At 46.7% G+C, this 23,308-nt stretch overlaps 1 protein-coding gene across 2 annotated transcripts in view; it reads right to left on the bottom strand.

The window, feature by feature from the left end:
* PSD3 (pleckstrin and Sec7 domain containing 3) overlaps positions 1-23,308 on the bottom strand; it is a 120,588-nt gene that overhangs the window by 59,588 nt on the left and 37,692 nt on the right. For both annotated transcript variants that reach the window (XM_049795262.1, XM_049795264.1), the window contains 5 exons: positions 18,284-18,490; positions 18,099-18,179; positions 14,923-15,035; positions 12,261-12,319; positions 8,513-8,602 (listed from right to left, as the gene is read on the bottom strand). In XM_049795262.1, coding sequence (XP_049651219.1) covers positions 8,513-8,602; positions 12,261-12,319; positions 14,923-15,035; positions 18,099-18,179; positions 18,284-18,490 — 550 coding nt within the window. The remainder of the gene's footprint in view (positions 1-8,512; positions 8,603-12,260; positions 12,320-14,922; positions 15,036-18,098; positions 18,180-18,283; positions 18,491-23,308) is intronic.

Here is a 23,308-nt window from a genome sequence, read left to right on the forward strand (position 1 = left end):
GCTAAAAGCACGTCCAGCTGGCTTGTGGTCACAGACACAAGTCATTACTACTGACTTTTTACATCAGTAAGCCTCTAAAAGCGAGCAGAGTGACAGAACCATGCTGGCTGGTGGAAGACTAAATCAACCCTGGTATCACTGTACTTCTCTGGGATCCATGCTGCATCCCGAGACAAAAGAAACCACTCCTAAGTGCCTTGCTGAGAATGGTGGGAGACCACAGATTTAACGAAAACAAGCTCTTTGATAATAACAGGGATGCAAAAAAACCATGCCCCCTTTAGCCCGATGAGCATTGCAAGTGAAAAGATGCCATTACCCATCCTCATTTTCCTCGCAGCATATCTGAAAACAGCTCTGTGTTACAGACTAGCTGTTGCGTTTCCTGGCAAAGCACTATGGTCTCCAGGGGAAAAAGTTTCTCCTCTTGCATTCCTCCTTTTAGGAACTATCATCTATTGTCAATGGAGCTGGCAGAAATTACGTGAGCCATATAGTAGGCACCAACTAACACGGACCACCAAGATCCTTAAGTTAAAGCTGCCAAATGTAGATACAGAAAACAGCAGCACCTCGAACAAATCCATAAAAGCACCAAAACCCTAAAATTCTGCACAGCTGCGACAGAAACCCACAGGGAGGTGAACCAAGCACTGGTGCAAAACGTACCAACTCTCTCAGATCACATGCAAACAACTCTTGCCTCTGTCCCTGCAGTGAACACACTTCAAGTCAACACCAAAATAAACCCCTCACCACCCAGCACTCCCCCAGAGATGTGCATAAAAAAATAACCACCCTTCAATGCTTCCCTCTGATTCAGACAGCAAACACAATAACAACAAAAAGGAAAAGGGGAAAAGCAAAAGGAGGGAAAGGAAAAAAAGAGGACAAGAAAGGGCAAAAGTGGGGAAAGGGGGAGAAAAAGGAGAAAGGGGGGTGGGGGAAAGGGGTGAAAAAAGGGTAGTGAAATGGGGGGAAGGGAAGGGAATGGGTTGAAGGGGGGAAGGGGGAGAAGGGGGAAAAATTGGGGGAAAAAGGAGGGAAAAAAGGGGGGGAAAGGGTGGGAAAAGGGGAAAACGGGGGGGTGAAGGGGAGAGAGAAAGGGTTGGGGTAAAGGGAATCAAGGACATTCTGAGAACCACACGGGTTTCATGTGGGTGCCGCCTGCCCTTGCAAGCATTGCACCATGGAAGGAGCAGCTCCAGGGGCGAAAATATGCGTAACCTTTGACATCCCTTTCCTCCACAAATGCATGTACCTGTGGAGTGATGTCCAGCTGTCTTGCCCTAAAAGCAGAAGAAATCTTTCCTAACCCTCATGACTCCTGCCAGAACCTATCTGTCAGCAAGGCAAAAAATAGGTGGCTTGGATTTACCCCCTGTTTGTACCAGGATCTTACGAATACTTCATCACCCAAGGAAGCATGACCTCAGAAGGAAACAAAATGTTCCATTTAATATCACAAGAAAGGAGGACACAAAAAAAAAAAAAATATCAAAATTTAAGGAGCAACCTAGCGCTCTTGCTTGAAAGAAAACAGTGTAACTGGGTCAGAGAGAATAGTCCAATGTCATTTGAAAAGTATTGTGACAAACAGAAGACAGGAATACCAAAGATTTATACAGCAATAATTAAAACTGGTGGAAGTAATGTTTTCTCCTCTTCTCTGTTGTGTTTTGGTTTTTTTGTTGTTTTGGGTTTTTTTTTAAATATGGTATAAATTATATTCCTACTCCTCCTTCCTTTGAGTTGCAGCACAGAACTTAAATTTCAAGCAGATCAGTGGGTGGAAGATCAAAGAATGTTTTCCAGAATTTGTTTTCTACCTACATGTAGGTGGGAGTAATATGTCACAGGGACAAAAATGTATGTGTGACATTGTATTAGAGATTTCCCAGCTCAAAAAGAGCCCAAAATCTCTCCTTTAAAGTGGCAGAGTGCATGATTCCTGGAGACTACCCATCTGTATCCTCCACAGTGACAGCACAAGAAATGGAAAGCTCTGAACAGTGACATTCATCCTCGGGAGCTGTTAAGCATTTCAGTTAAATCAGGGGACAACTGACAGCCTTGGCTATCTAACAGGCTGGAGGAGCTAAACATCAAATGATTCACTTGCCTGATCAACCTGGACAAGACGCTACAGAGATCTTGCCTCCACAGATGAAAATTAACCCCCCAAACATTCATCAGGAGCCTGGTATTGAGCCACGTAATTGCAGCTAGTAGTAATGGAAATTCTTAGCTGACTCTGCTTGGGTTTCACTCCTTGCTGACACAAAAGCCTGGTGGGCTAGGTGAGATCTTCTGAATAACAATTGGAAAGCAGAGATGAAAGGTTGGGGGAGCAAAAACAATTCAAAGAAATGCAGATCATGAAAGCCGAAACAGGCCCATCCTGAAATGCCTGCTTCCTAGCAAGATAAGCAATCCCTAGTACCATCCCTAGACCACGCAGAGGAATCCTTATTCTTGGATCACCATTAAAAAATTTTATGGTTTAAGCCTTTCAAAAGTTCTGCTTTCCCTGCTCAGGGACAGAGAGTTGGTGGAGAGAGCATTAGGCTTTGGCTGTTATCTTATGTTGCTTTCCTTGACACAATACCTGGGCTTATTTGACTTGAGAGAAGTGCATAGATTTCAGATTTTTCTCTTTATATGCGTTGAAGCAAGTTCCTGGAGCGCAAAAAGAAAATACATTTGCATTTCAAAGGGGCAGGGGGGTGTCAGGATCTCCATTATTCGTGAGACCCAAAGCAATGCATGCACCATCATAACCTGGTTTAATTCACACTTCTGCACAGGCATGCTTTAACAGGTTATTACTCTTACACAGGACAAATGACAACATCCAAAAAAATCACAAGCCAAAGGAAACAAAGGCTATCACAGAAGGAAGGTCCTCACTGAGGAGGGAGGGGAGCGAAGACAAGCCGGGTGTTCCCTTCAGTCACTATGGCTCTGTTGCTCTTCAGAGAGCGAAAGGAAAGTATGCTTGCGCAAACAACTGTTTAAGACAAGGATTAATGGTTTTATCCTGCATTCCCTGACTTTTATGCTGCCAGATTAGACTCTGTTGTCTCCTAGCAGCTGAAAGGGGCCTTCAGTAACAAATCTTTCATTTCAAACAGATAAAAAATGGCTGCCCAGAAACATTATCCCAACCGAAATATTTTTAACAGGAAAAACTTCATTTTGGAGGAGAAACAAGGAGGCAAGCTCTCTAACTGAGCAGAGCTCTGGCTTCTTTAGTGGAGCAGAGACCCCTCCACCCCGCTCCTCTACGCACAGCTGCAGGGTGCTCCAGCAGTCACCGTTGTCCTCCTGGGGCCCTTCTGGCATGCTGCCACATGCTCCCAGCTCCCCAAATTCATCAGGCTCCCGGCTCCATTCAGCAGTAGCAGGAAGGTGGGAATTCCTTGCTGAAGAGCCTCGCCCTTGAAATGGAAGAAATGCATAGACTGCAGGATGACAGCAATTAGGGTGTACACAGCAGTCTGATTAGTGTGATTTCCTCTGCGTAAATGGGGGGGGGGTGGGGGGGGTAGGGAAGGAGTTAACCACCTGATGCTCACTCCCTTCTCTCCACTAAACACCTGAAATGATTGGAAAGGATGAAGCAAGATGCCAGTAATTCTCTTTAAATTGAGTGTTTGCTTTGGAGGGCTTGCGGGGGGGGGGGGCCAGAAAGACAGTGGCCAAAAATAAAAATAAATCCTTAATTAAAGTGCAGGGAACTGACAGCAAAATAAGATAAACCCTACCTTGCAGCTTCTAGAGGAAATTGCATATCCCAGCAATCCTGATCAAGAATTCACATCATTTAGGAAATTAAGGAGGACTGGTTCTTCAGAAGAGTCCAGCAGCTCCCACTTAATTTGGTCACTTCATTACACTACGTCTCCAGGAGATAAGGCCTAGCCAAAAAACAGCCTTTGAGAAAAAGCAGACCTTTTACACAGGACTGGTATCTTATCTCCATCAGCAGCCCCTGCCAGGATGGCTCTAGCAAAGACTCTATAGAGCATCCCAGGTCCCTCAGCATGACAGAGAGGATCCCTGCCAGCACCACAGGTCAGCAAAGAGCTACCACCTCTTACCAGACGACACACACAGCCAGGTACAACCCTGTTGCATCCAGTGTTCACGTCATGGGACAGCACAGCCACCAGAGTTAGCCCACACCAGAGTGTGGCCCTTGACTCCATGAATGAAGTACCTTGGACATCACAGATGCAGAGGACGTTTACTCATGCAGGACAATACAGGCAGGTGGTACTCAGCATACAGCCTAACGACAGAGTACACTTCCCAGGATGCTGCCTAACAAAAGCAGGGATCCATTTCTTCAGAGGTGACTCCTTGCAGGCTCTCTGTGGGCTGGGGCAGGCATTTTCTCTCCTTGCATAAGAAAGGTCTCATCACTGCCACCTTGCTGGAGCGGAGTTGCACATGCCTTGCCACAAGGTGACAAGAGAAAGACACATGGCCAGCACTATACCAGCACTTTATTCATGGGGACCACACCACCTGTAGGAAATGAAGCAAGTGTGCATGGCCAAAATTAGGCTCTTCCCAAGCCAATCTCCTCCTCTTCTCATTGCAGACAATCTTGTGAACCCCAGCTTTGAAGAAAGCTATGGTCACATAATGCAAACCCAGAGTATCATCAGTGAAGATGGTATCACTGCACCAGATTAAAGCTGGTGTGAGCAGAGGAGGAAGGAACCAGCCTGCAGATAAACTGCTCCTACACTGTAGTCATGAGGTTCCTGACATTGCCTGAGACTGATTTTGTTTCTCCTCCAAGTAAGGGAACCCTAGCCATGGCCTCCCTTTCTACAGGAATAAATGAACAATGGTCTGGTCGTGATTCTCTTAGGCTAACAACCCACAGGTTGGACTTAGTTGTTTTAACTCTTTCTGATGTTCTGCTTGCTCTCAGTCATGGTAGTACTGGACCTCTCCTCCGGCTTCCCTCATTGTCTGCAGAAGGGTCTGTGGCAGCTAATCCAGGATATCAGGTACATCTGCTCTAAGGAGATGAGCACTGCAGCTGGGTCCCTTTGTCTCTCAGTCTCAGTAAACCTCTCACTTGTCCCCACCTGTAAATGGTGGTAAATGTGTGATTCACCATCAGCCTTAGGAGCGAGCACTGAGCCCATCCATAGCAGAGTACCGCTGCACTGACTAGGACATGGGCTGTCATATCTCCTGGTATTTAGCACTCCTTCCAGGGCTTGAACTCACCAGGACAAAGGGACCTTTGCTACAGGGAAGTATAAGATCAAGGCTGAAATTCAGGATCGCCTTGCCTGATCACAGCTTGATACAATATAAAATTATTTGTGTGCTTGGAGTGTGAGAGCTCAGAGTCAAAGGATGGGAGTTTCAAAATGTTTTCTTGCTTTTGAAGATTTTCGCTTTCAATAGCCTTAAACTGCCTGGATTTAACAGACCTGACTCACCTTCTACACCAGCCAGACCCACAGAGATAGATGCTCCTGATTTACACCAGAGAAGAGAAACACAGCTTGGGATGCTGGTTCTAATTTACAAGGAATTTGCCCCAGTTTGAAGGTATACAGAACTCTGCAGTAAGTACAAACTACTGCTCTCAGGTCAGCATGCACTGACAGTACATAACTGGAAATCAGGCTACTGTCTCCATGTCTAGTCTTTACTAGCAGGCGATGGCAGATTAATGAGATGTGTGACAGACAGTCGAACCGGAGCTAAGATGGAATAAAAGGGAAGGTACATATATCTGCCTTCCTGGCAAAGTACTGAATATAGGAATACTGCAAGCAGATCCCATGGGGAGAACTATGCTTTTAATCACAGTTTGGTGTATTTGCCTTTATGGGTCCCAACTTTAAAAGCAACCTCAGATCTGACAAAAGCAACGAGTAACAAGAAAAAGAGATGAATCTCTGTGCAGATGGGTGTACAAAAGCAAAACTCTTTTCAGTATTAATGAACAGAGAGAAGGATACAAGGTGAGCAAGTTCATATTAGCATTTCTCATTTCCATCTCTAGCCACAGTAAAATCTCTGTTCTGAAAGCACTGTCAGTGACACACTGAGAATCATGCCCTGAAGGCCTTCTGGTGTTTACCAAATTGTCCCTATTGTTGGGAAAAAAAATTAACAAAGAGATGGCTCCCTCATGGGATTGCAAAGGTGCAATCAGATCTCAGTCAGACATTTTCTGAGGCTGATCACACAGAAGCTAGAAGTGTCCCTCCTCACATGTCGATGTCTGCCCCTTGAAGGGCTATCTTCCTATCCAGGCAAAACAAACACTCAGGGCCACACTCTGCGCTCAGTAGCACTAAGGGTGATGGGACTGACGTTTGAATTCTGCCTGTCAGCTGGACCGTCCTGGATAGCCCAGGCAGTATTTGCACCCCTGACTCTGTGAACTGGGACCATGGTAAATGCTACAGAGAGCTTCCCAAGACCTGGGTGAACACTACCTGGAAATAAGCACTTGCTAAGGTCTCCCCCCCTCTTCTTTCCTCTCCAGCACCACTCAGCTGTGCTCCGGGGCTTGGCAGAGCTTCACACGGGGCTGCAGCAGAGCCACGAGGGGAACACAGAAAGACTTGAGAGGCAGAAAAGCCCACTTGCTTCCCCACGGCTCTACACCCCTCACCGGTGGGTGCCCGCGACCTCACTCCCACAGGGACACACTGCCACCCTGTGGAAACGGTCCTTCCTCTCCCTGGCTCATGCGGAAGGACGCAGGGAGATGGCTTGCAGCCTCACCGATTGATGCTCCTTAGCTGGCGGTGCTAATGCACCAGCAAGCCATATGCACTTTGGAGCTGTGCTGAAGCAGGGCTCTGAATTTAATCTATTGAGACTAATGCAAATTTAATTTCTGCTAAGTCTTTGTAATTGCGTAAATAGTGGCAGTGTGGCTGCTGCAGACAAAGTGATGTAGCTACTGAAATGCACAATTACTGCCAGTTGCTCCATTCCCCTCCACTGATAAATCAAAACAACAACGGGCAGATAATCGGCAAATCTTCAGACAAGCCAGATGAGAGACCAAGGCTGCATGCCACCTCTGTCCCCAAGATGTCAGGGCAGCACACAGAAAAGGGCAGAAAGCCTCAAACAAGGCAGGACACCGGCACTGGGTTTCTTCCATCCTGCTACATCCAAAAAATCCTGAGCCCTCGTCCTTGCTTTGGGTGGGCTGGTGAAAAGCCAGGCAGCCTTAGCATTAGCAGGTCAGCACTAAACACCAAGATACAGCCCCAACTGCGTAATTCTGTCAGCAGAAGAATAAACAGCAGGTGAGCACCAGTGGAAGTCTCTCGTCAGTACACTCAGAAGGTTATTTAAACAGAGTCTGGAGACCTATTTATTCAATAAGGGCTGTAATTAGCCTTCAAATTAATCTCAACACAACTCTCTATGGGAGACTGAGAAATGAGATTCCTTGGGAAAAAAAAAATAAAAATTAAGTGTTGCTGCTGACAGATGAATACTCTCTATCCATTTAATACCCTGTATTAAAAAATAAAGACATTAAATCTAAAAACAAGGGGCTTGAGCTTATATTCCCAACTCCTTAGTAAGAACCAAGGCAGGAGAACCCAACAAGAAGCTCTCCGAAGAGGCTGGAGGAACTGAAGAACCTACCAATACTAGAAAACAAAGTCTGCCACTTGTAACTATGCAGGTACATACACATCTCACAACAGGCCTGACACAAAACCCACGAAAGAGATGGTAATTCTTTTGATTTACTTTGGTAGGCTTTGGGTCAGCTCTCAGATGCAGCAACCACTCGTTTATATTTCCATTACCAAAAAAGAGTATTATGAACTCTAGTGTATGTGCTCCTCTCTTCATTCAAACAGACTGCTGTTTCACGCCAGCAATCAGACAAAAGAGAAATGAAACAGTCTCATTACTATTGACAATGAAACAAGATTCGTCCTGCTCAGCCTCTTTCCCTGTTCTTCACATTTAACTCCTGGCACAAACTTAATGAACAAAACCTGAAGCAAAGCAGCCTGTGCCAGACAACACATTCTAATCTGAAATTGCATCTCCTGCTCCAATGTGAAAACCCCAAAGCACCTTTGATGAAAAAACACAAACGCCTTCCAGATACACAGAGCTCAAGATTAGCCCTTAGGTACTCAATAGTCAGAACCAACTGGCTGCTTCTGTCCGCTTTAATCAGCAGACAGCACTCCGGGACAGCGTGACTGTATGAGCTTACAAGACACACAGCTCTGGAGCTGGCCCTGCTGGAGTTCAATCTCACCTCTCCATGCTGCCCAGAGTCTCAATCACAATCAAGTGAAGGCAAGAGGGAAAACAACAGAATAAACACCGTGTATATATAATATATGTTCTGGGAGGAGAAAGGTGCCCATCACTTGTTGTGTTTGACCGTTAAGATTCAGAAAATGCAGGCAGCGCATTCTGTTTTGAACCACCTCTCACTAAAAATGAAACCCATGTTCTGCAGATCATTCCTTACCTTCAACAGCCCTTTTGGGAAGTCTTTGCCATCATTCATCCCCTGGAGGTTAGCAATGAACTCTTGGCAGGTCATCTTTTTACCAATGTTCTGGAAGGGATGGCAGAGAAAGACAGCTTCATATTCATGCTGCTTTGGAAAATTACATAAAAAAGCAACACCCGATTAACTGCATCTTCCCACTCCCATTTAAGCCAAAGGCAGGCAGCACTAAGAAGGCATTCCCAAAATTACTCAGAGACAAGCATACTTGTGTGAATATAGTTAGAAAAGGGAAGGTGCATTTGGACCCCAAGTCCCACATACCCGTCCAAAAAGAAAAACAGCTAAATACTGGTGGGTAATGAAGATGATGATGATAAATCTCCCTGGTATCTGCATGGTGCCTTACACCCCCATGTCTCCAGAGGTTCTACCAGCCTCTGATGCAAAAGCTCTGCTTGAGTCTGCTGTGGGGCATAAGCAAACAGCTGACTGAGGCCCTTTCCAGACCTTTCTCTTATGATTTCCAATGTTCTCTTCCATTTGCAACTGCCCCGAGTTTGAGTAAGATGCCCAGGAGCAGTCATTATCTTTTCTGATTCACAGTCTGAGGCTGTCTTGACATTTCCATATGATTGCTCTCTTTTCTCTCTTTCTCTCTAATTCTCAGACTGAAAGTTGCCCAACTGAGCCACAAACAGGAAAGGAATGGCTATGTTCACGTAGGATCCTAACTGCTCCATTTGGAGGCTTGAGGCTGCCCTAAACTGGTCTTGGATCCACACTCTCCACGTCTCCATCACCCCTCAGAGAAGGTGTCAGTATTCAGTCCCGTGCGTGCCCCGAGTGCTAGAAGTTCCACGCTTGGCACACGGCGAGCCTTATGAGTGGGCAGCAATGACAACACTGAGTTGGTAAAAAAGGAGCCCAGAGAGTTCTGAGGAAAGGGTGGCAGCCTGGGATGAGCTGTGAAACATGGTAAAGGCAGAGGGAAAACAGGGCCCCATGATGACCACGGTATCTTTGGGGATGCCACTGCTGCCAGTCAGGAGAAAGGGGTGAAGATGACTTCTCCACGGTCAGGGTATGCCTTGGCTGCAGAAATACAGTGGAAGAGCTTTATGTGCAGACAGTGACTTGGGTTAGGAGCAAGAGCCCAAGTTAACACAGGAGTGGAGCCCAAAGAAGCGAGCGCACCACTGGGTAATACAGGTCCTTTGATGTGACAGTCACATGACAGCTTGGACTGCACATCCTCTACTTCCCTTCTGTAGTGTATGATCAGGGAGAGATGGAAAACCAGCAGACCTTGACTGTCAGCCTCAGCTAGCCACAAAGGAAGATTCTGCAACCTGTGGCCAGCACAGACCAGCAGAAAGAAGGCAGGCAGGAACACTTGAACAACACACTGCTTCCCACATCAGGAAGGCTCCTGACAACACAGTCTGGCTGTAACCCTGGCTCTCTGGTTGCTAAGCTTCCAGAACATAGCTCATAACTGCAGTCTTTGGGTACAGGCTGGAGATGTTCTAGGAGACCTGCAAATGCTTTCCTTCCTCCCTGAGACAGACTTTAGCCTGCTTCTGTTTGTTTCCTCCACACAGCAGTTTGCAGCTTCCCCATGCTGACCAAAACCAACAACAGTGTGGCTCATTTCATCCACTGAGGTTAAGTGGCTGTTTTGCTCCAGGACCAAAGCTAACATCTCCACACAGTGCCACACAGGTTCTATAAGATGTGCCTTGCAGTCTAGAGATACCTTAAAAGTCTCTAGCATCACAGTCTGGGTGATGATGACCCTGCAGAGAAGCAAGCATGCATCTCCAAGACACAGCTAGCAAAAATGAGTTAGTTAAAAAGAGAATGAAATGTGGCAAGACTGGGATAAATGAAGGGATAAGTCAGAGTTTGTCTACAAGAGTTAAGGGAAACTGTGAACTGAAGGCAGAGCAGCTGCACTACAGCCCTACAAGCAGTTGAGCTTATTGTGAAATAAAAGTGTCCACACTTATGATCAGTATGTCAGCAACAAATGGAGCTCAGTGTAGACAAGCCCTGTGACTCATTTGCTTCCTGTTCTAGCAGAACCATGGTAAAGATGGGTCAGAGCATTATCTTTGCTAGGAAACAGGCAAGTAGTGTATATCTGCAAGGGGCTGCATTCCAAGTCAAAAATGCCCAACTTACCACCTATGTGGAAAAATGTAAAGTGATAAGAGGAAGACCAAAATTACAGGAAATCGGGGAGAGAGGGAGAGACAGAGAAAAGACACATGCAGGAGTCTGGCAAACATTACAGCTGCGTACACATAACACCACACTAATGACTGCCAGCAGGATAAGCCTCCAAAGTTACACACTGCAACAGCCAGAGTCATCCTAGCTTCAGCTGCAAATCATCATCATCAATGATGGGTCAGAGACAGATTGTTTATTCCAGTACCTAATGAAGACAGTAGGGCCCACTAAAGCATCACAGGGAGCATTGGGAAATGCTGTCAGGCTGATGCACAACCATTTAATCTCCTCCCTGGACTGCAATGCCAGGCAGGCTGGAGAGCAGGTGCCCTGGGCTGCTCATCACTCTGGGGAGCAGGATACCTGTGCAGGCAGTCTCAGGTGTGCTCAAGAAAAGCAGTGTATGCCAAGAGGCACACTGGGGCACGTTCCCGTACATCAGCTCACCCTGTCAGGGAAGGCTCAGCCTTCAGGGAAAAAAAAAAAATCTTAGCAAGTCCCTTCCCCCCCACTTCTACAATTTTCAGACAAAGGCATTCAGTTAATGGGATGTGGGCGTCAAAACCCCTGGGGAAGCACACACAAGCCTCAGCTTCATTACCTGCACCCGTCGCAGAGCTGCACCCACAGGGGCCAAGCAGCCCTTAGAGGCACCCTGGGTCTGTCTCCATCTCCTGCTGCCCAACCCACCACCTTGGCAGTGCAGGGTCTCAGACAGAGAGAGGCCCTAAAGTGACCTGGCTGAAGCCACTGCTCCTGCATGCTACCATGCCATACTCCCTGTGTTTTCCCCTCTCCATCCTGACTCCAGAATGGAGGAAGCCTTCCGTTAGCAGGGCAATACCATGCACAGCAGGCACACTGCACCACGGGTGCTGAAATACATGTCCTAGGGCTGCTGGCACCCTGTACCAGTGTGACTAAAGAGGACTAAAACTGGCACATTATTTCCACCGGGTAGGCAGCAGGGAGAGGTGTGCAGTGGAGGAACACAGGGCTCCCACTTAGGATGTCCACATCCCCCCTCTGCTCTCTTGGCCCTGGGCACACCTGTCATTAACCTGGCTGAGCAGAACTCTGGTTCCACCAGATCTGCCCCCTGCAATTGGATGCCTGCAGACATAACCTTCCCCTTGTGACCTTCCCAGCAACTCTTCACCTCCCTTCTTTCTTTTGCCTTCCCAAATTGTTTTACATCCTGGAAAGGGGAAGCCAATCCCAACCACAGCTTCCTGGCCAGGGCCACCTGCTATAACCAGTGAAGGATGGGAAGCACACCAGGTAGACAGGGGCCTGAGGACAAGGAGCGTCCTCACACGTTATGGCAATGCCAGGCACAATGCCGGCTTACGTATGACTGACCTGGGCATGCCGGAAAGCCCTGCCCAGGACAACAGCCTGGGAGTGCAGCCTTCTCACCGTTTGTTCTCTGCAGGAGTGCTTTAGGAGCAGGCCACCAGCAAGGGAACTGTGCTACCAGAAGACCACCCCCTCCAAGCACAGAGTCAACAAAGCTGTGCATACTCACGTGGCCATGCAGGTCTGTGTTCAGCAGCATCATGGCACACGTGAGACAGTGAACTCCATCTGCAGAAGGAGACATAAGCAGAGTCACATGCAGACCCACGACTGGACCTTTAAGAACAGCTGAAACTGAGCCTCATAGCTGAACTGAGTCTGTTCCCTTAAAAAGAATCTGTTTTATCAAGAAATACACATAATTAAATAAATGAACAGTGAGGTCATCCTACAGCTGCCAAGCCAGAACAGCCTTTCTTTCATCTTTTAATGACTGTCAAAACTATCTTGCAGCACCCATGGATGAGACAAACTAGACAGGAAACCATGCTGTCACCCATTGCTTGCTAATACCAATACCACAGCCTGAATCAGCTCCCTCTTCTTCATTTATTTCAGAGCAGAAAGGCAAGAGTAAAATACACCCATTCTTCCATGCAGAGTGGATACAACATGGTATCCTGTTTTCCCCCTCCTCTGGCCCCCTCCTCATTCAGGGCTCAATTAGACTGAATTTTGGAGAACTTCAGTCAGCTATTTACGCTGCCTTGGCTCCATATTGGATAGAAAGTGGTCCAGCAATTTCTAAGGTGGTCCTGTAGCAAAGGTCCTCAACAATGAACCAGAAGAGACAGATTATATCCCTAGCTCCATCCCTGGAATCACTGTAGCAGACTTGTGAAAGTCAAGATAGACTATCATTTGCAAAAGAGGATACCAATTTCATAGTCCTCATTTTCCAGGCACCTCTTTTAATACCCAAAGTGTATTGGCTATGCACAAATCCAGACAAAGGTGACAGTGCCCATGGTGCCATTTATCACCTCTGAAAATCCAAATGCCTCTAGCCAGTTTCCAAATGTTAGGAACACATTAGAAAAAATATTTTCTCCATTCTCTTGTTCATAAACACATGGTGCCACCTTCCCTGCTCTCACAGGGGTGTCATAAAGACACAGAGTCATTTATCAGACTTGCACACACTGCAGGGAGATGTACATAAAAACCGTCGTAGCCGAGACCAGATAATGACTATGGACAGGTCCCTCTGTGCTGTGAAGGAAGAGGAATGGGGATGAGGATACATATATCTCACACTCAGTGTGACTATCACAGGCTTGAATCTGTGTCAGATGAAGCCATCACAAAAAGATGTTCCCCAAGGAAAGGACCACGTTTTCTTACGATGTTCGTACGGGCCCAAGCACCCAAGCAATGTAGCCAAACTGTAGCTGAGCATGAAATGAGAGAAGAACTATTATCGCTAGCAGTAGTAAGTCTGAAGCAGCTTGAATCTGGGGCTGTGGCGCTCCAGTTCAGGTCTATGCATTTCTTTAGAGTAGCCTGTCCTCTCATTTGCAAACTGCAAATGCATCCAGATGATGGAAAAGGGAAAGAGGAAAAGAGAAAGGCAAATGCAATCCTGGATTTCCATTGAAAGGAACAACCACCATATTTCTGCAGTGTAGCACTTGACTACTGACAGCAGAAATACAGCATCAAAATTATGTAGAATCCTGGGCAAAGACTGCAGGACCCACTTTAATCCAAATGCTTACTCAGGCTCAGAAGTGGCAACGTCCCTCCTGTACCCTGGACTAGAGTAAGGCTGCCACATCAATGTGCAAGTCATTATTTCAGTCTGGATGTGACACACCTACTTTGCCTGATGGCCTGTGGTGTCTCAAAACAAGAAAGGCATTACAAAGAGGACAGAGATAGCATGGGAGCAGATCCTGTCTTACTGCTATTCCCCTCCCCGGCAGGCCAGCCAGTAAAGCTGACCAATGCAAAGTGGACAAACATCACCTCACTGCAATGGGGACAAGTCACAAAGCAAGGGGCAAGGAAGCGTGGCAGTACCTCCAAGTGTAGCAGCTCCTTCTCGCTTACACTTGAGACCAACAGCACAGCTTAGCCCGTGCTTATTTTCTCTCTTGCCCTCCTCCCTTTCTCAGCGTGTGATCAGCCTGCACTGCAGTCAGGGCCGCATGCCTCTGCCGGCACGGCTGGCTGAACGCAGCAGCTACGCCAGCGGACACTTCGTCCTCTTCTCCAATGCCAACTTTCTCAGGTTTGATCTGTGTGCTTGTTTTTTTCCCCCATCCATTTCCAAAATGACTGAAAACATTGGCAAGGAGGCAGCACTCTGGCTGATGTTAGCTAGTCACAATGAAACCATGCCAGGGTCTGGATACAGCACCCAAAATTCACCCCCACAACTGGCAAGAACTGGCATGCCTGCTGCCAGTGCATGCAGAGACGCAAGCACTGAATGGAGCATGGAAAGCGAACAGCTTCTCTTCCACTGAAGATGGGACCTGTCTTCATCCACATGCGTGTAGCTAGCGTACAGGTACCCACACATGGTGGAAGTCAGCGAGACCAGAAACCACAATGAGGACATTCAAATCTGGAGATGCTACAGCTGAGGATTTACACTGAGGAGGCCTAAGCACCTTTCCTGATGGGGATGAATACAGATTTTTCACTGCCTTACCACAATTACGTGTGGAGAACGTGGAGGGTTTCAATGCTCAGCACAGGCACACTCAAGCGTGGCACGGCAATTACACACCTTCAGTTCCCAGGCTCACACCATACATGCTATTGAAGGCGAGAATGAAGGATGAGGGAGACAACCAAGACCTTCATATCAGAAACAAAGTTACCTTGAGAAGAAATGGTGTTTGGGTTGCACTGGTGGTATCTGCTGGAGAAGTGGATTAAAACTCTCTCTCGTTCCTGAGTTTCTCCAATAAGTGAAAAAGCTTTAAAGAAACTCCTAAAAGGAGTGAAAAAGGTGAAATTAAAGTCATAAATCTCTTTTTGCCTCACACAGCACACAGAGCAAAGCACACTTCACAGCAAGAAGTACATAAGCACACACCAGACATTTGGTTCCAAGAAGCCTTTCCAGGAAAATGGGTTATTATCCCATGTGCAGTTAATCCCAACATTATAGTAAATGAAGTAGGAGTTAATTTACCACTGGTCTCAGCCATGGAATATACAAACTAATAAGCAATTACACCATTTGAAAGAGCTGTTCTTATTTTTAATATTTTTCTTTTCTTTGGGGAAGGAACTGGAGCAGGTGTTGATTATGCATGACAGACATCCAGAGTGTTCTCTGTCCTTTTCTAATTGCCTGCCACCCCTGCACCTTTTAACTTTTAGTATTCCCAATAGTATTCCCATCCAAATCAGAGAAGCTACTCCAGGCAGTGAAGTCAAGCAGATGCACTGCAGACTCAGAGCCCACACCAAATGTGTGGTCCTTCTTCCGGATGGTCACCCATCAGAACACCCCAGGACCACAAAGGTTGCCTTGCAGAGGGCAGCGTGACTACCTGACCTGCAGAACACATCTGGGGAAGAAGGAAGAAGAGTCATAACATCTCCCACCAAGCTTCAACAGCGGGAGGAGCAACCTGGCCTTCCTGGGTTCCTGCTCATGACATTCGAAGGCACAGGGCTGGTGCACACCTGGGCATGCTCATTAGACACAGATAGCGAGCCTGTGCAAAGAGATGGGACACACATGCATATTCCACTCTTCCTCTGACACTTAACCATGCCGCCTTTCAACCACGCCGCTATTCTTCCTGCTAGGAAAACTCGCCTCACAGCCAAAGAACTTCTGCACTTCCCAAAATCCCCACATCCTGGAGCCAAAAGATGACCTCAGCAGTATCAGCCTATGCTCATTTGTCAGGATGCTTCCAAGAAAAGCCTGGAAACACAAACCTTCTGGGTCTGAAGCAAGACGCCATACAAAATGAGTGCCTAATAGACAATTTTTAAATACCCCATGAGACTGAAACTAACACCAGGTCTAAGAGGCATGGAATATGTTGCTGGAACATTCACGTCTATCTAGTCTGGATGAATAAAAGTACATTTTTTCGCTTTGATGTAAGGTCAGAGACAGGCTGTATTTGCAGCGATCTCGCACACATACAGAGTGTGATCTGCCTGGTAATAACTTCATTTCATAGGTAATATATTGCAAATAATCCAATTCACAAGTAGATACAACTGAGCCTTTGCAGGGTTTCTCTTCCTTTCCTTCCTCATGCCCCCATGGGACGTTTTGACAACTAGCCATCTTTCCTCCTCCTCCAGCTCGGGCTCTTTCCAGTAACACCCCCTGCCCATGCCAGGCACCACTGACCTACACCCTCTCCTCTTCTTCAGCGCCTTTACCCCCCCTGGAAGCTGCCTTGGAGAGGTGAGTTTCTGCCCACAGGAGGGCCAGGATGGACTCTCAGAGGGGCTGGAGCAGCGGTCCCACCTCCTCCCCTCCTGCGGTCCTGCAGAGGATGTGAGATGCATGAGCCAGGGTGTGGAAGCAGAGCAGGACAATGAAGGAACAACCAGTGGTGATACGCACTGCACATCGGCCTCCCAACAGCCTGGGGATAGCATGTCCGGGCTGCCGCCATGGGCTCCAAAATGGTTACAAACCACAGCTTGTCAGCAAGCCAGCAGCAACAGGGTGGTTACCTCTCATTCTCTGCGAGCCTGAGGCAGCACACCTCGGCTCCCCCAGGCTTTGGGAGAATGCTCTGTCCCCAGCCCCTGCTCAGGGCATGCAGCCAGCAGTCGCTGCAATTTCTCCTGAAATCTCAGCAAACCCCTGGCGTGTCTAAGTCCCACATGAGCCAGGGCATATTTTAGAGAAGGTCACAACTATTAATATTAACAGGAGATCTACTGGGAGCAGAGACCTCCTAAATATGTGCCACAAAGCAATTAGGTGTTGGATTTCACAATTTAAAAGAGGGGTATATTTAGCATCATGCTTCAGGGCTACTAAAACCCAGAACGAGCAGCAGACCTCCCACCGCCCCGGCTGCTCCTGCCCTGTGCCGGGTGGGCGCTCCAGCTAGCTCTGCTCCCACTGCTGCAGGAGCAGTCAGTTCACTCTCCCGCAGACACATTTTGTTTTCACCACCCTCAGCAGGCAGGACTCTGGGCTTTCTCTGGGGTCTGTCACAGTCTCCTGGAGTCAACCCCCCTGGAAATACATTTGCAAGGGGACTGGCAAGTGCCTGCCAGACCTCCTGGGTTTGTATTGTTAGAAAAAAACCAATAACCCACTTGAGTAACCTCAGCCAGATGATTTAAACTCACTTTAAACCCCTTCAAATACCAGAACCCCAGCAATTGTGCTAACAGTCCACTGCTACACAAACTTGGTGTTTTGCCTCCTAAAAAAAAAAAAAAAATGCTGAAAACAAACATTGTCGAGGCCTAATTCCAGTGTAAAAAGGAAGGAAAATTGAAGGGCTGGGTTTTCAAACACCCACGCTGGCAGCAACCAAACTCAATGGCATTTTCCACATGGAAGCTTTTGCTGTTCTGCACATTTTTGGGTGCCTCAGAGGGACGCGGTGAGGAGGGCTGCCGAGCCACATCAAACCCTGGCCCTGGCTTTGTTGCACTGCGGCCAGGCAGAGCAGCTCCAAAAGGCATCAGACAAAAAGTCTCCGTGGCTCAGCTGTGAGCAACACCTTCACTCCCCAGCAGCACCTGGCAGACTACAAGTCTCTTGTTTACCAAGTGACTGGTCATTTTTCTCTACCTCCTCTGCATCAAGGACCATCTCTAAGCAGGTCCACCCAAAGATTTCCCTCTCCAGGAAATGCCACTGCTCCAGTAGCACTCTTGAGTACAGCAGCATGCCAAGCCAAACAGAAGAGAAAAGCTCTGTCCCAAAACCCAGTCACATCCCTTGCTTTACCCTCTTAAGCCCCCACAGAGCAACCGCTTCAATCAGGACAACACAGCAAACAGTACCATTACTAAAACAAGAACATAGGGTCTGCAAACAGCCACATACCTAAGCGAGTAGTCCAGCGTCATGCCTGTGAAGTCAAAAAATTTAAGGTATTCTTCGGCCACAAGCTTGCTGAATTCATTGCTTTAAACAAACAAATAAATAAGTAAAGATTATCACTCAAGAGTGAACCCCTCCAGAACCAGCAAGAACAACAACGTGGCCAAAGGCCTCATACCAGCACGTACTTTTTACCCAAATGCTTTGCCACATCAGAGCGTTTGAATCTGTCCAGATGGTAGAGGCGCTTAGCCAGGCGCCTGGCTGCTTCCAAATTGCTGCTGCTGCCATTGCTGAGATCGTGGCCCAGGGCTCCAGTGACATCTTTCTCCTGAAGTTCATTGCTCCCCATGGCAGCAGCAGAGTCTAACACCATATTCTGCAGTTCAGCATTGCTATGAGACAGAAAGAATATGGGAAGAACAAAAATAAGATGACATTACAGTTTCAAGAAGAATTTAATTCCTCTTAGAATAGAAGGCAATTAATGGTACAGAGGCAAGATTATACAATACAGCAAATTCTACTTAATTGAAGGAGCTGTGTTAAACAGGGACATTTATTTAGGAGTCATCAGAGGTTAAGAGAGTTTCTCCTGGTTTCGGCTGGGACAGAGTTAATTTTCTTCTTAGTAGCTGGTACAGTGTTTTGCATTTAGTGTGAGAATAATGTTGATAACATACTGATGTTTTAGTTGTTGCTAAGTAGCGCTTATCCTAAGTTAAGGATTTTTCAGTGTGCCATGCTCTGCCAGCAAGCAGGTGTACAAGAAGCTGGGAGGGAGCATGGCCAGGACAGCTGACCTGAAGTAGCCAAAGGGATATTCCATACCACAGAACATCATCCTCAGTATATAAACTGGGGGGAGTTGGCTGGGAGGGGCAGGTCACTGCTCGAGCATCGGTCAGCAGGTGGTAAGCAACTGCATTGTGCATCACTTGTCTTTTCTTGGGGGTTTTTTGGTTGGTTGTTGTTTATTTTTTTTTAATTATATTCCTTTTCATTAAAATTGCTATTATTATTATTGTATTTTATTTTACTTTAGTTATTAGATTGTTCATATCTCAACCTACAAGTTTTACTCTTTTTTTTTTTTTTTTTTTTTTAATTCTCTTCCCTTCCCACTGGGAGGTGGGGGAGTGAGCGAGCAGATGTGTGGTGCTGAGTTGCTGGCTGGGCTTAAAGAGCACAACAGAGTTAAACATGGAGACCCAAATATGGGCTTTCCAGCCCAGAAACACATTCTGTCCTGCACTCACTTTCTGAGCATGCCAAGTGTCCACTCATTTCACAGAGAGCTGTTTGCTGTTATCAGTCTATAACTGCACCTGACAACGTGGGCTCCTCATTTGCTTCTTGCACTACTATTTTTTAACCAAATTGCTTGCTTAGCTTGAAGGGGTCCCTGTAAAAGTAGGCCATTAGCCATCTTCCAGGGGAAAATGCAGCGAGCAAGCCAGGGTGTTTCAGTAGCTCCAAGCTGACTCAGCACAAGTCCCTTCCTCATTCTTCCCCAGTTGTCCTGGAAACAATACAACTCCCCAAATCTAAAATAACATCGTCAAGAAGTCTGAGCGGCTTCCGTGCCACCCATGAGCAGCAGGCATCCCGCTGGGAGGCACTGCTAGAAAAAGCAGGACTCAGAGCAAGGAACCCAGTTTGGGGAACGGGAGAGAGACACAAGCCACCCAGGCCAGCCTGGAGAACTGCTTGCTTTCCTCCAGCTCCCTCGTGGTGGCAATAATTTCCCTCACTGGCTGCTCAAAGTCAGGATGTTCAGCATGGCAATCCCAGGCCACTTTACATAAATCATGCATTTATAGATTCCTCCCACATCTACTACAGCAGGAAAGCTTGAGCTGAGCTGTGTGCCTGCTTTGCCTCTCCCCTCAAAGAGGCAAGAGCCCTCCATACCAGAAAGTGCACACCCACATACACACCCCTGCACATAGGCAGGTTTTTAACTTCAGAAAAGCTTTTCTCTGACACCAGCATGAAAATTCTTGCAAAACCTCAGCTCTGTGTATGTGTGTGTATGTGACAGCATTTCTATTAAAAAACCAAAAAAAACACTATACAGAAATTCTTTCCACTAAATCCTTGTTTACACAGGGCTGATGAATGATCAGCAGGGGTCATGTCCAGGGCAGATATGAGTGGAATGAGTTAAAGATGATTTTAAACACAACACTTCAACATACCACAGTTTCATACACCACTGTAATTTTCAGGCTTGGCAAGCCACAGTTAGAACAACCCATCGCTGTGCTCCAGTAACAATTATCTAGCCATTTACTGAAACGTCCACTTATTAACCCTTTGTGAGCTTAAAATAAAAACCTTTGCTATTTTGTATGCCTCCTTCCACACAAATCATCACCTGTGCCCTACCTCTTTTCCCATGTATGGTTTAAGAGAAGGAGGTGTGCAGTGCTCCTGCAGGAAGGAGACTTGACCGCTTCAACTCTGTTTCCATCCTCCTAGTGCTGCAAGAACCTCAAAAGTATCACACATCCACACTGTGGGTACAACTTTTTTTATCAAGTATGTGGGGAAAACAGATGTCTAACCTGTTCCTACACATGCTGGGGATTTGATTTTGCATTTATTTCAGTGTAAATAATAAAGTGCTACAACAAAAGGGGCTCAGTGTAGGTGCTCTAGTAGGGAGTTAACACTGTCAATACAATTCCAACTGCGTTAACATCACTAACCAGCAGCTACTCTAGAAAATAAAAAAAGCCCCTCCTGATACTGTTTTTGTGGGAAATGCCTTCGCAGCCTTTTCCAAAAGCACTAGTCAATGTCTGAAATTCTCTAAATTTGGTCTACTCCAAACTTGTGAAGAAAGCAAATTCCAGAGTCCTCTGACACGCCCCAAGCAATGCCTTGTCCACTCAAATTAGGCACAACTGGTTTCAAACTCCCAGCTCTAACAATTGACAAGAGCAAAGGATAACCAGGTGAGCTAACACATCTATGGAGCCTTCCATATAACAAATGCTTCGAAAGCCATGCCAACTTGCAGAGCCTCATTCATAAATCACAACCCTGTTTCACCAGTGCTCTTCATTAAAGGCAATATTTATAGCCCTGAAAGATGGCCAAAGCTGACAAGAAACATCTGCACCCTGCTAGGAACCAGTGCACTATGAGAGTCAACGTTACCGCAAACCACCATAAGTTTAGTAAGAAAGGAAGTGACAGCATCTGCCACTTCGTGAAATAAACAGTACGGCAGCTCCCAGCTTCTGTTTTGCCTCTCGGAGCAGTGGCTGGGATATGAAGGAGGAACACCCAGCAAGAAGGAAAGCATGCTCTTTCCCCTGCTTGCCAAAACTAGCCAACAGGGCTGCATAAGAAACCTTAGCTTCCAACCTCCCTGATTTAAAACTTCATTCTGATGGGGGGTGTCCACACATGTATCAAGTCAAAGAATAAGGGATGCTTCCTTCACTTTTTCTGACAGTTGATTAGCTTATTACTTATTAAGTACAAGGAGGCAATCAATTCAACAACATAGGTTGTCTGTAACATAAGCCTCTTGTTCAGGGAAAATGCCAGATTGTTAACATTAAAGGGAGACTTCAGTTCTCGGGTCTTTTAGGTGGTGAGAGGACTCAGTGCCCATGCCACTGAAGGTTTAGGAAATTGCAGATGCCCTGTGCAGGACTACTGCAAGCTGCCTTCTGGACAGGGTCCAGGACAGGGGGAGTGTTACTCAGGGGAAAGGCTGACATTTCTTCTTACCTCCAAGTCTCTCTGGGTGCATCATCTTCCTTTCATGTCTCAGTTTCCCCAGCTGCTGAACACAGATGCTAATACTTGCCTCCCTCTCTAAAGTGCTTATAATGAACTCTAATCAAGGGCTAGGAGCAACCAAGGCTGAAAATAGGTCTATTTTCTGCAATCTACAGTTTCTATACATAAAGAGTCCACAGCAGCATTAGCAGCTAAACAGAGCCAAGAAAGGGCTTCGTGATGCAGAGCAAGACTGGACACAGACTTCTCATGCAGCTTTACTCTTTATCACATAAAAATGAGAAACCTCCACTGACAGAAGTAGGCTGAAAATGTAATAGATTATATTCCCCCTAATCCTGGATTCAAGGCCAAAAGGGACTGTAACGATACTACTGGTAATTGCCTGTGCAGCAACGGCTGCTGATTTTCATCCAGAGACTCTTACATTAATCTCTGCTATCAGAAAACACAGAAAACAAAAAACTAGACCCCTTTGGTCTCACGGTGTATGAGCTGTGGTCAGAAACCAGATCCTTAGACCTTCTTATTTCTATCCCCAGCAATGCACTCCTGACACATCCTCCTTCCTTCTGCAAAAGCATCCCCAGTTCACATTAAATGCACAGAGGCTGTGACCACCACATCCAGCAGAAATTACAGCAATTCGATAAAATAGCTGCTATGGTAAATCCAATACTTAACAGCAGCAGCCGTCCCTCCACGCTCATGGATGAAACATTGGCAGACTGTAGCATCTGTAAAGCTGGTTTTCCGTAACACACTTTAACAGCTAGGCAGAGTCTGAAACATTTTATACTGTCTTCTTCACTTATTCCATTATCAACCAGGTCTACGGTGATTTAGCTCCCAATGCCAAGGTATCTCAATTGTGTCATGCTCAGCACTTGGCACACCTGACCTGTTTAAGAATATTCTAAACTCACTTATTCCCCCTCCCACTCCATCCTGGGTTTCACCAAAACTGAAACCCTCCATAGCAACGTACAGTTGGGGAGTGGCTGCAACTTCCAGACAAAAAATGAGCAAGGCCAGTAACATAACGGTAAGGATACAGGCACCTCATATCTCAGTGGTCCACACTCCCCGTCTACTAGGCTGCAAATGGAAACCTCAGCATAAGTACCTGCAGTTTCAGGTGACTTAAACCTTGGGATGCTATTCATTTTTTAGCAAATCCACATGGAAAAAAATTCTCTGTTTTGTCCCATGGAAGAAAAGCATGTTAGCATTTTGCTTTATAGGAGAACAGCTCAGATCCGGCACAGAGCAACTGCCTCAGCTGCTAACAAGGAGAAGATGTTCGGAGTTGACACTGAATAGCAGGGTGTCACAACTCAGCCCAGCCACATCCACGATCCCAGCTTGCCACTGCCTGCAGCTCTTGCCACACGGAAGCATTGCATACACCCTGTGGCACACAGTCTCCCCTGGATGCACATGCGGCCCTT

This window comes from Accipiter gentilis, chromosome Z (assembly GCF_929443795.1).
Source record: "Accipiter gentilis chromosome Z, bAccGen1.1, whole genome shotgun sequence".
Classification (NCBI taxonomy): domain Eukaryota; kingdom Metazoa; phylum Chordata; class Aves; order Accipitriformes; family Accipitridae; genus Astur; species Astur gentilis.